Genomic DNA, 13,683 nt, shown 5'->3' with positions numbered 1-13,683 from the left:
TTGCTGCAAATGCTTTGTGCTTCCATCTAGCAGAATTTACATGCTGCATACAAAATCTGATAAGCATATCGAGACCAAAGGAACTGAGGTAGTTGTTTTAAAATGGTTGGAATATATATAGAAGCCGATATTACAAACTAGAATGAACAAGTTAGCTTTGACCTTCCGCCAAAATTTAAAAGTTTTTAAATAGCTTCTTGCATCCTGCTTCATTTTCTCATTTGAAAGACTCCCTTAATTTATGTAAATTCCCATCACTGTGTAAATGGATGAATGGTTTCTTTGCTTTAAACTGATTAGGGCAGTATAGTGCTTACCCCTAGTGATAAGCTGAAGGGTGTTTAAATTAGCGCTAAGGTTTGTGAATACAGATCACTCATTTTTTTTGTTTGCTCTAAGCCAGGCAGAATTTTGTCTTTTGCACTTCTGATCATTAAGACAAAGCTGTTGGCTCACTTACTGGCAAGCACCTGCTATTCTCTGCTAATGACTTTTTAATTGGTCATTGACTAATTGTTCACTAAAGTGCTGGGCAAATGCATGAAATTTGTAGCTGTAAAATACCCATCTTTATTTTTTATTCCCTCCATTTTTTTTCACTTCTGAAGGCTCCCTTTGTAATCTGAGCACAACAGAGTATTTGCATCTTTTGTCTTAATTGCAATTTCTGAACGCTGCTGCTTTATGGCAAATACCAAGCAGCTGTGGGCAACGATTATCTCACAATGATGTTGGTACATTACTTTATCAATAGGTGGGTCAGACCTCAGTTGGGTTGCTAGCAGGCAGGGGGAGGAGCAGTTGCAGCAGTACTGTTGGTACCACGTTTAACCATATAATCATGCTAGCATTCTGTCTGCCTTGAGCTGATCGAGGTAAAGATTTTCCTTTTGGTCAGAAGTATAAGAGTTATTAATTACTATACTGTGCTGCTGTTCAGACACCTGATCAGGCAGCAAGCATGTAGCTGGTCCTCCTAATAATCGGATACACAAAGACTTGGCAAACACAAAAACATTCTTGGGAGGAGGACTGAGTTCCACCCTACTTTTTCCAGTTTGATAGTAAACCATTGTTGAAAACAAACTAACTGTGCACTATTCGCTTAATGGTGCCTGTTTTGGATTTGCAGGTAATTACCTAATTTCATTTGCATTGATCTGTAAGATATATAAGTGTGTTTTTGCATGATTTCTATAAGATCGGCAAACCCTTGTAATATTCAAAGGATTATTAACATTTAAGGAATGTTTCCTGTGAATGGTGAACTTGGGCAGGAAGTCAATTAAATAAAAACAAAAATTGTTGGAAAACTCAGCAGGTTTGACAGCATCTGCGGAGAGAAAGACAGAGTTAACATTTCGAGTCCGTATGTCAATTAACTAATGTTCGTTAATACAGTGACAACAATGGAGGGTATTGACTTTTACTTTGTGAGAGAAGATCTGGAGTTTGAATAACTAGTTTATCAAGTGCCTGGGTGTTGGATACATTGGAACACCTATGGGAGACTATGGTGCCTGTATGTGGTATGAACAGCTTTGATTCGACAGTTGATATTCTGTTTGAGTTCTCTTGAAAACGCTCTGCAAATATTTGAATACCATTTGCCTGTATTTGGCCATTACTGTCCTAAAGTGCAAATTTTGGGTTGCATTTTGCAAAGGTGTACAAGTCATTTTTGTTGTAACTAAAATACTACACAGTTGGATGAGTTTGGCATGGACAAATATGTCCTTCCAACTTAACATAATTAATGTATCAAGATGTTCCAACTTGTGACAGTTTAAGAAAAATCTTAATTTTTTTAAAAAAATCATTGTTATAATTCTTCCTTCAGTTCACAAAGGAAAAGTTACAGTTTCATGATATGCTTATTATAATATGTAATCCAAGTCAATGGATGTACAGGTGGGTTTGAAGATTATCACATTGTATTCCTCAGTTTCCTTCTGTTTATTTGAATTGTCAGCTGAAGGACCCTTGAGTTTATTCCAATATCTTTTTTCAAACATGTCTTTCTCCTGCTTCTCATACTTTATATAAAAAAAGTGTGTCTCTCACACACATTATTAACTGGGATCGGATTACCTTTCAGTAATGAAATAACAAACAGCCTTCAGATTGTTATGTGATGTAATCTTGTCATTATCAGGAGTCTGCCTGTTGGAATATGGGAAGTAATTTCTTTCCCATTGCCATTATGTACTGGAGAATTGCAGGATTGCTGTTGGTGATTTTTTTTAATCTATTTGAGTTCAACAGAAAATTAGGAAGTGTGCCTGTATTTTTCTGAGGTGCATCAGTGAAGGTTTGTGGCCAATTGTTGCCAATGCCATACTTTAAATTTAAATCATAGTATTTCAATGTAGGTGGATGTTCTGGGAGTTATGATTTTCCTGAGTCTTATGATAGCAACTTCCTCTTATTATTTTCTTCTAACCCTATTTCTTGACCAAGAGAACATAGCTAAGTGTGCATTAAAACCCCTGTCACAAAAAATTCTCCTAACATCTCAAGATTTATTGCATTGAGTGTATCAGCATTTGAGCTTAAATTCTTGTGTAATTTGGCCTTTGAACCTGGATGAGAAGGAGGCCATCAACATATTGTTAAAAATTGTCTCCAATTTCCATTAGAGTTGATAGATAAACACATTGCAGACAGGAGCTTTAACATCCAAAAAATGTGACTTAGGATAAAAGAATTGCATATGGAGGTAAATGTAATATCTTCATATGATTGCTGGATGTTCACAATGACTGCATGTGTATCCCAGATCCAGTTAAAATTGCTCCCAAATACACATGTAAATGATGCACTGGAAATGTAAATATACAATACCAAGTATGGATGCAACTGGGACAAATTTTTCAGTCAGATGGCCACATCTGGGAATAGAGATTGTATGGGGGATGGAGGCTGGATATATACGCAGGAGGGGGTTTAGTTTAAATAGCCCCGATTTCCCCTCTCGCCACCTGTCCGTAAACAGGTGTTTTTGATTTTTTTTGATTACCTCCTTTATATCTGGTGCCATATTTTCCCTAGCCCCTCAGTTTTGGTGTGATCCAATTCTCTATTAATAGCCCCACAGCAAACTCGAGCTGGGATGAACTAAAAGGATTAGTTTATTTTACACACTCAAAACATGGGAGGAGTGTCACTGCATAGCCCCTGGTACATTCATACGATAAAAGAGGGATAAGGGGAAGAAAGAGGTACAGGGCAAAGGCCACAGAGAAGATAAGAGTTATTGATTTACATGAGTCCAGAATCAAAGTCCAGTGGTGTATTCTTTGACAGAGTCAGCAGGTTGAAGACAGATGCTGGATAATCCACTTTTCCAGTGGAGAGGACTTCCATGATGGGTTAGGCACATAGAGATGATTTAGTCTTGTAGGCGCTGGTACAGAAGTTCCATTAGAAAACCATGTAGGTGGGGAGCCATGTATTCAAAAACCTGGACAGAGTCCTTTTATTGCTGCTACCTGCTAGATGGAAAATGCTGTCTGCCTTTTTTAAGCTCCACAAGGCAATATTACAGGTTCTAGCAGTTTGAGGAGGGTGTCATGTGAGATGGCTCCCATTTCTCCACCTTGGTTGGACAAAGGATGAATAAATGTCTGAATTCTTAATATGATTAATGTTTTATCCATTAATAATTTCAAAAAATAAGCTTCAGGGTTCTTTGTCCTCGCAGTCTGATCATCTTTGTTGGTCAGAGCCTGGTCTTAGAAATGTAAATAGTCTTTGTACAACTCCTTGGAATTTGAACTCTGCAGTCAAAGGGGCATTGGCGCCTCTTAAGAGATAACACGGTTGCTGCTGTTCTGAAGGCCAGGAATTCCTTTGGTGTGAGTCATTGCCAGTCATGGCTTCAGTCTGTTTAATGCCTTACTCCAGTTCAAAAAAATAATAATTTTATATATTAGCCAGGATGGTATTATAAAAATATAGAGGTCATAGCTCCCTGACATCATGAAATGAACTATTATATCAAAGATAAATTTTGGTACACATAAACACAATATTTATCATAATTATACCATCATAATTATACCATCATAATGCATTAAATACAATAACAGACCCAACGTACCCTCTTTTTTATGCCCTCTTGGCTTAATGTGACCAAATAACAAACTCCTATAGCCACATTTATAATGGTACCAGGGATGTGGAACTTCAGTCAAGTGGGGAGATGAGAAATGCTGGGATTGTTCTCTTTGGGCCGGAGAAAGTTAAGGGAAGATTTAATGGAGGCATTCAAAATCATGGGGGGTATTAAGGGTATAATAACAAAGAGGTCACCCCTCTTTACAGTGGCATCAAATTCCCATGTACTTCTTTTCTCTCCCCATTGATGTTGCCTGAATTGCTGACCTAGCATTTTCTATTTTTATTTCTGATTTCCAGCATTCACAATATTTTGTCTTCCCAATATAAATGCTGCTTTACTGCGATCTATAATATGGTGTTGTGAGAACCACAAAGAGAAAAAAGTGAATAGAGAAAGAGAACAAAAGGCATCTTAGAGGCAGTAACCACATCTTATGGGGAGTGAAGTTATCTGTATCCTCTCTGCTTCTCATTCCTGGATCTGTGACTTAATAACCTCAGGGTACATTTTCTAAGCAGTGCTACCAAGTGCATCTGTAATTTGTTCCACACCAGTTAGGGAACAGATACCTAATTTTCTCCAAACACAAAACCCTAACCTAAAACCACACACTCTTCAATTTCTGTGACATTCATCATCAACTCCTAAAAACTTAAACCTTAGCTGCATCTCCAGCAGGAACAGAAGATGCTTTTTAAATCTAATTTTTGAAAGTGCACGAAGATACTCATTTCAAAATGTTAAACCGAGATTGCTTTGTAGAGACCTTTTAGTCATGCACATCTCGGGGCTCGCATTTATGCTTCAATATTTCAATGCCTTGACCACCAATAGAATTGAAGATTAAATTTTTCCTGGGTTTGCAAATCTTGATACCCTCTGGTTCTTTTGCCAATTACCTTAAATCTTGTCCTTTGCTTACCCACCCCTCTGCTGCCAGAAGCAGCTTCTCCTTATTTACCTGATCAGAATCCTTCATGATTATGAATACCTCCATTTAATCTACCTGTAACTTTCTCTGCTCTAAGGAGAACAATCCTAGCTTTTCACATCTCCCCATTTAACTGAAGTTCCTCTTCCCTGGCACCACATCTCTGGCACCATTATAAATGCGGCTATAGGAATTTATGATGTCAAAGGTTGACAGGATGAACACAGATGCGAGTTTTTTTAATGGATTATAGATCATTCTAGTTGGTGAAGGCACTCTTCAGTGTATTATATGCCAATGCAGACCTGAAGGTCTGGGGTTCCCAACCCTGGACTGCCTGCATCAGTGGCACCAGACCTCAAGAAGAATCAACACCTTCTGAGAGGGAATGAGAAAAACGGTGAAATTGAAACTATGTAAGAGTTGACTTAGGTTTTAATACTCTTTATGAAAAGTCAAGTGTAAAATAAGTTGAAGTTTTGAAATTATGGTGTATATACATAGAAAAGCAAAAAAAAAACAAATCAAAACTGCTGTAAATCTAATAAGTAATCTTAAATGCACATTTACCCTGTGCTGCCTTCACTGCTTCTCCATGTGCGCTCAGCTACTTTAACTGTACTCTTCTCCGCCGATGCTGCCAGACCTGCTGAGTTTTTCCAGGTATTTCTGTTTCTGTTTGTGTTTTGGATTTCCAGCATCCACAGCTTTTTGTTTTTATCTCAGCTACTTTAACTTGTGGCTAAATGCACTCCCCAAGAAAAGCCCGTCTCCAGTCATTGGTCAATGCCAGCTTACCTGGAAGTACTTCTATTGGCCTTGAAGTACTTCCCTTGATGCGCTCCAGGATCTACAACTCCTGATGCTGATCCTGGTGCTGGGGCAGTTGTGAATGTGCACTGGGCTTACACTGCACCTATTGGCGCAACTTGCTTGCTTTCCCTGGTGTAGCAGCAGGCTGGATTAGAAGCTCCCTTGGATTGTAGTTTGCCCAGGTGGAAACAAGGGGAACTGCTGCTTTTTAAGAAACTGATTTGATTTTAAAAAGCAAATTAAAGCCTCTTGAAAGCTGCTTTTACTTTTGTTGCTAGCTCATTGTAAATTGAAATTTTGGATGTCCCCTTTTGTATAGTAATCTAAATGTTTAATAAGGCACAAATCGTATTAAAAATAGAAAATGCCACAAGTACTACGCAGGTCAGGTTGCATTTGTGCAGGGAGAGAGATAGAGAGAGAGTTAGCATTTCAGGCTGATGTCCTTTCATCTAAATCATCGAGTAATGTGATACTGCATAAAGCACAAGCCTGAAAAACACATCTGTCACGGAGGTAGTGTTTTCCATTAGTAAGTCATTTTTATTCAGAGATGAGGAGAAATTTTTTTCTGAGGGTTGTGCGTCATTGGAACTCTTCCTGAAAAGGCGATGGAGGAAAAATCTTTGAATATTTTTAAGGCAGAGGTAGATAGATTCTTGATAAGCAAGGGAGTGAAAGGTTATTGGAGGTAGCAGGAATGTGGGACTAAAATCAGGTCAACCATGATCTTATTGAATGGCGGCGCAGGCTTGAAGTGCTGGGTGGCCTACGCCTCCTAATTTGTATGTTTGTATTTGTTTTGAACATGGTGCAAACTATGCTTTGGTATAGTTGTGAGACAGTTGAAGTACACATGCCTTTTTACAGAAAATTGTAAAAGAGGAGCTGAGATTGAGGAAAGTTATGTCTATCCTAGCCCTCAAACTGTTCAATGAGATCTTGTGTTTCAGAAGTACTAATATGTTTAGGAATATTGGGCACCAAGATGGTGTTGCAATTTGAGAGATGACTCAGCATAATGGGAGAAAGCTGGTGTGGCCAGTTAAATAATGTCAGTGCTGCAACAGCAAGAGGATTATGACAACATCAACAATAACCTGGATGGGCTTGTCTTCCATTATGAATAAATTGTTGAAGATAAGGATAGAAATTAACTCACTATAGACAAAAAATATTGCTCTTAATTCACAGAAGCAATGAAACACTGATACGACCTCCCCACCAACCCACTACTCCCCTGCCCCCCATCCCATTCTCCTTTCAACACTAGCCTGTCTACTGAGATGAAGGATGCATATTCTTAGGTTCCACTGATGTTAGTCTGTAACTTTCCATCGGAAGGTGAACTTCCTTGGAGGGGATGGTGGCAAAGCAGCACTGCCATTGGGCTAGTAATCCAGGGGCCCAAGCTAATACTCTGGGGATGAGAGTCCAAATCGCACTATGGCATCTGGTGGACTTTAGATTCAATTCATAAATCTGTAATGTTAAGCTAGTCTCAATAATGGTGACCATGAAGCCACCATCGATTGTCATAAAAACCCATCTGGTTCACTCATGTCCTTCAGGGAAGGAAATCTGCCATCCTTACACAGTCTGGCCGACATGTGACTCTAGACCTATGGCAATATGGTTGTTTCTTAACAGCTGTCTGAAATGGCCTATCAAGCCACTCAGTTCAAGGGTAGTTGGGGATGGGCAACAAATGCTGACCTGGCCAGCGATGCCCATATCCCATGAATGAATTTTAAAAAAGAACAATAGCGGCCCTGTGTGTGAATTGCCCTTCTGATTGTTTTTCTTCCCTTTATGGAGCAGTTGGGACCAAGGCCTTGTCATATAGAAAATTCCAGGCTTGTATTTCCAGTTTTCCCCTCTGTAACCCCAACTTTTCCTCAAAGTATACTTTCTTAAAAAAAAATTGGGAAATAACATTGTTGGCCAAACATTTAGCGGGAAAACGGTTAAATTTTGATTCCTTGATTGGTTTGTTTGAACTTTGGTTTGGATTTATCAATTAGCTTTATAAAATTAATATATTGCCCTGTTGTGGTATTTGGATATTGTTACAGAAAAAGTGTACAAAAACACAAGTGCTACTCTTGAAGGCTTATCAAGTCTTATTGTGTTACAAATATTTTGACATGATTGAGCAATGATCCATTGTCAGAAGAAGTTAAGATTACAAAAGAATTGAGTGGCACAGTACATGGGATCACTACCCTTTCATCTTTGAGAAGGAATTTCTTTCTTGCTTTGAAAGTGAGGATGTGAAGGTCTCCTGATCATTGTGATGTTTCGGACAGGTTGTGACATTTGGTGGTATTCTTAGCCCAGGTTATTTTTTTACACGGGAACGTGAAGCAATTCTCCACATTGCTGCCAACAGGAAGTTAACTCTCCAGAGGACATAAGGAAAAAAAATACTTCTTGTATTGAGGACCAGTATATGTGCTTTGTTGTCAAAATAATGTAAGACCTCTATGGCCTGATCTGCATGCAGGATTGAAAATTGTTCATTCTTTTCTGTAGCCATACCTGTTACCTCAGTCATCTTAAATACTTTGTCCCCAGACAAAAAATAGTTCAGAAATAGCTTAGTTTCTATATTTTACTTTATTTGTGCACTAGAACTATATAGGAACACAGCTACCATAATTTGGGCACTAATTCCTCCTAACATGTAATTTTGTTGTTTTTACGACAAGTGGCCTTAAATGCACTATTTGAACTGAGACCTGGCTATTTAAATACACAAAAGCATTTTTGACACAAATATGGGTGGACAGATTGAACCAGTTTTATTCAGTCAATGGCTTTAATTTGGACCAGCTCAAGGAATTTGGAAGAAATTCTCGGTGCAAATGTATAATTATGCCTTCACAGGTGTGAGAAGTACTATATTTTCGACAAATTGTGAAATGGAAGACACATGAATATCCGTGCCACTTTTTAATTGCCTGTAATTTGGGGCCAATGATGAAGGGGTTTTGTCTGGGGTAGTGCTGGTTTTGTCTTTTCTGATGTAACTTTGAATCTAGCGCCACCTATAGGGGATCTGTGGCCCAATATGACCAACCTGAAGAACAGGACCTAAAGATATGTAATTGTTGACTGTCCGCAGCCGCTGGTAACTAATGATGCAATTAAAGTGTTTATGTCAATTATTTTGGGGAAGCTATCAGGTTGATGTATATATGTTGCAGGATTGATGATGTGTATCATAATTTTCATAAAAGTCTTGACAAGGTGTTTCATGAAAGGCTGCTAGATAACTTTGAATCCTGTGGATTCACAAAAAGATTTGGTTAGATAAGGAACTGATTGCTTTCTTGTAGACAGAAGGTTGTTATTAATGTTGGTAGTTCTTCTTGGGGGCCAGTTACAACTTGAGTCCTGTAGAAATTGATGTTGGGGTTATTGTTCTTCACCAACTTTATCAATGATTTGCGTGACGGTGTGGGGGTAATTGACCACAATTTCCAGGCGATACAAAGATATGTGTGGATATAAGAATCTTGGATAAGAAAATTAGATTATGGGTATGTCTTGATGTAATGTGGAACAGACATGAATTTAGAAGATGTCAATTTAATATAGATAAATATATTGTTATCCTTGTAGCAATCATGTTGACTCTACCCCACTGCTATTATGATTTTCTAAATTACCTATTTTGTGTCTCTTCTACTGTGGAGACAGATACAAATTACTTATTCAAAATCCCTTCCATTTCCTTATTTCCAGTATCAGTTCCCCAGTCTCAATGTCCAAGGTACCGACGCTCACTTTAGCTACTACGTTTCTTTTTATATACTCCTCAAAGCTTTAACTGTCTGTTTTTATATTTGCTAGTGCACTTTTATGCTTAAATTTCTCCCTTTTTATTTTGCTTTTAGTCATCCTTTGCTGGTTTCTAAAATTTTCCCAATCTTATGTCCTGCCACTAACTTTTGCAGCATTACACATCTTTTCTTTCAGTCTTTCAATTAAGGATACCATCCTTAATTTTCTTAGTTAGTCACTGATTGTGCATCTTTCTCCCAAGAGTCTTTCTTTCTCAATGGAATATATCTTTGTTGAAAGTTAGAGACTGTCTCCTTAAAATGTCTGCCATCTCATGTTTTAACCTATTTTCCCAGTCCGCTTTAGCCATATCTTTAATTCCTTTATTTAACTTTATACAGCACGATGGCACAGAGGATCGAGCTTGAGCTATATTTATACAAAAATAACCTGTTGGAGTAACTGTGTTCTGTGAATGCCATAGGGCAGCAGAAGTAATTGCAACTGTACTGTACAGTTTGGTCCATATTACAGTACAATCAGTTTGCATTTGGAGAACTGCAGAACCTCTTGCCTGTTTGAAATGTTAAACAAGGGGTATTTGACTCGCTGAGGGCAAGTTATTATAGTATTTTGCCTTTTAATAGAGCTTGCCAAGACCTTCGTCAAAAGAGTTTGCACGGATACCGTTTCAATGAAACCGAGACCCCTGTCTGCCCCCTCAGGTGAATGTAAAAGATTCCACGGCTGCTATTGGAAGAAGAGCGGGAAGGAGTAGTTCTCCCCAGTGTCCTGGGGCCAATATTTATCCCTCAACCAACATCACTAAAAAAAACATACAGCGGATCTGGGTCATTATCACATTGGGTCACTGTTGAAAAATAAGCAGTTGTTCATTTAAGACGGAGATGAAGAGAAATTTTTTCTCTGTGTGTTGTGAGTCTTTGGAACTCTCTTCCTCAAAAGGCGGTGGAAGCAGAGTCTTTGACTATTTTTAAGGCAGAGCTAGATAGATCTTTGTTGAACAAAGGAGTGAAAGGTTATCGGGTAGACAGGATTGTGCGGTTGAGGTTACAATCAGATCAGCCATGATCTTATTGAATGGCGGAGCAGGGTCAAGGGGCCAAGTGGCCTACTCCTGTTCCTAATTCGTATGTTTGCATGATACATTAAAGCATGTATATGCTATGCAGAATTGCTTGCTCAAATTTATTGAGCAGAAGAACTGGGTATTATAGTGTATAGCCATGAGGCTATAATGAAATAAAATGCCATATTAGAATATGTTCAGTTTTGGTCCCCTCACATGGTAGGTGTTGAAGGCTTTGGAAACAGCTCAGATGAGGTCACTTGGCTGACTCCTAGTTTAAATACCATAATTACCACAACAAGTTTAGAGAATTGGGCTTCTTAACTATAGAAATGGGTGGATTTCGTTGAAATTTGACTCTGGCTTTTAAAATAACGAAAATGTTCTTTTCCTTGGAAATTTGTGTTAGATTGATCAGGGTGGACCAGAGTCATGAGTATAGGTTTTGTACATAAAATACTGGTTTAGATACCAGGAGGCATTTCTTCTCTCAGGGGTTATCAACCTATGAACAAGTTGCCAATGTGCTGTTGTTGCACTTATTCAGAAGAGAGCTGGGGAAGTATGACTAATATAACTGGTATCAAAGTTAGGTGGGCATTGGGAGGCGATGTGTCTTGCAGTCATGGAGCTCTCCTGGAACGTGTTTGATCACGTTCAAGAGGTTGGAAATGAATTTCCAGAATTATTAATGAAATTGGCCTAATCTATTTTTTAGCTTCTCCTAGAAGATTAAGTGAATGAGGGATAGGAGGGGATGATGGTGCAGAAATGACAACATGGATGTACAGGACAGACTTGATGGACCATCTAGCCATTTCCAGTGTTTCGATTTCATTTATTTATACTTTGGGTGCTTTTGTGGTGGCAACCCAAAGCAAAATACAGGAAGATGAGGAAGGCGGGCCTTTAATCCTGTTGTGCACTGCAATAACTCTTAATCTGATCCACAAAAGCCTCTCATGCCATATGAAACTTGGATTTCATTCTAAAAAAAAACATAGGATGGGGGATCCTGGGCAAGTGGCATTTAAAATAGAGTAGCCAATAAAGAATATTCAGTTACTAAATCATTGGCCCAAATATTTTCAGGTTAGGCTGAAAACAACTAAAAGATTATGGGCTCAAAAGCCTGACTTATTTGCATCTGCCTCCTGCCTACCAACCGACTAAATGGATAGCCTAGTTGGTGGGTGGGAGGAAACGCTAGTGGCAGGATGGTCCATGTTAGCACTCCAGTGATATCATCTGTCCAGCATTCTGAATGCTGTTTTGATTAATTTCCAGTAAAGTAGTCTTTAGCAGCTTGCAAGTCATTTTAGCAGAACAAAAACATCAACTTAAATTTACGAAGAATCTTTAGCTAATGTTGAACAAACTTCACCAAGGTATAATGAAAAAAAGCATGACAAGCCAAATGATATGATAATAGGCACAATTGCCAGTAGTGGGTCACAGGAACAAGAAATGGATCATTTTGTGGGGGCAATTTTTGCAAGGCTTATTTTTGAACAAAGGTTTATACAAAAAACGCTTCATTTGCTGTTAAGAATGGTATAGAATAAGTAGACTATAGATAAGTAGTTGCCTTTTTCAGTGTCATACAGTCTTGTATAAATATTTTCACCTGTCAGCAATAACTACTATTCTGATCCACCCCCAACCCCTCAAAAAATGTTTATAGGGATTAAAAATTCTTAATGCATGAATTAAGATAGATTCAAAGTTTAATATTCCGTTTTGCATTTCTCTCTTTCCTTTAGTATAGCAGACGTGATTTTAAAAACAGAAAATAATAAAAATTAATTTAAAATTATATACATACGTGTAAATTGATGCCGCCTTGCTACTTCCAAGAGGGCAAAGAGGCTGAAGGAAGAAAAACCTTCATTCACCCTAAACAATCTGCTGCTTTTAACAGCAGCTGTCATTATGTAGCATTAAATACAGAAAACTACATTCAAGATTTCATCCTAGTCTCCTGGGTGGACACAGGAATATAGTAAAAAAACAAAAAAACTGCGGATGCTGGAAATCCAAAACAAAAACAGAATTACCTGGAAAAACTCAGCAGGTCTGGCACCAACCCCCTCCACCTCTCTGTCTCTCTATCTCTCCGCCCCCCACACACACACCTTAAACCAGCTTATATTTCAGCTCTTTCCTGGACTCGAACTCAAGTTCTGTCGAAGGGTCATGAGGACTCGAAACGTCAACTCTTTTCTTCTCCGCCGATGCTGCCAGACCTGCTGAGTTTTTCCAGGTAATTCTGTTTTTGTACAGGAATATAGTAGCTGGTTATCTCAGTGGGAAACAAAGGAGTTTTAAAACAAAAAGGTAGCCAAGTTCTTTATAGATAAAAGCTTTGAATGTTGTTTGTTCTCCAGTCACCATGACTGACACAACTGCATATTTAAATCATTTTATTAACTCACTCATTATTATCCACAGCTTAAATTCACTGTTATTCCAAGTACAACCTTAACTCATTGCTGAATAATGCAAAACAGTCAAAGAAATGCGAATGTAATTCAGAAGTACATGTTTTGAAAAACCTTTGTTTTACAGTTTTTTTTACAAACTATTCTTCTGTGTGACTCACTGAATATTCTGATCTTTTAATACAGTCACATTATTTAAACAATCAAGGTTCTATATTGTTTAAAGTTATGTGAAGTAACATTTGAGGCAAATTCTGTCCAATTTTAGAACGATTGTATCAAGTTGAAATGCAGCTAATTCACATGCTCTGTTGCTAGACTTCCAAGAGGAAATGCAAGTTAGAGCTTCGCCTGGTAACGTTTCAACATAGCACTAAATTCAGCCTGTCATGAAAGCACTCAAGTGATTTCTCGTCTGGAAAGATTGAAAATTTAAAAAAATGTTGTCCCCTGTCTCCCATTTCACACCCTGATTCACCCTTTGTTGCCTCACCCT

General features: G+C 38.3%; 1 protein-coding gene across 3 annotated transcripts in view; it reads left to right on the top strand.

Moving 5' to 3' along the window:
- LOC121293889 (T-lymphoma invasion and metastasis-inducing protein 2-like) overlaps positions 1 to 13,683 on the top strand; it is a 385,212-nt gene that overhangs the window by 72,754 nt on the left and 298,775 nt on the right. The window contains exon 1 of one of the 3 annotated variants that reach the window (XM_041217335.1): positions 1,460 to 1,522. The exons of 1 other annotated variant lie outside the window; for it this stretch is intronic. In XM_041217335.1, the coding sequence (XP_041073269.1) occupies positions 1,514 to 1,522 (9 nt within the window). In that variant the 5' untranslated portion in view covers positions 1,460 to 1,513. Of the gene's footprint in view, positions 1 to 1,459; positions 1,523 to 13,683 lie in introns of those variants that run through there. One more of the 3 variants, XM_041217350.1, reaches the window with a different exon arrangement.

Source organism: Carcharodon carcharias, chromosome 2 (genome assembly GCF_017639515.1).
Source record: "Carcharodon carcharias isolate sCarCar2 chromosome 2, sCarCar2.pri, whole genome shotgun sequence".
Lineage (NCBI taxonomy): Eukaryota > Metazoa > Chordata > Chondrichthyes > Lamniformes > Lamnidae > Carcharodon > Carcharodon carcharias.
Note: the sequence above shows the minus strand (reverse complement) of the source record. Positions and strands in the feature narration are given on the sequence as shown.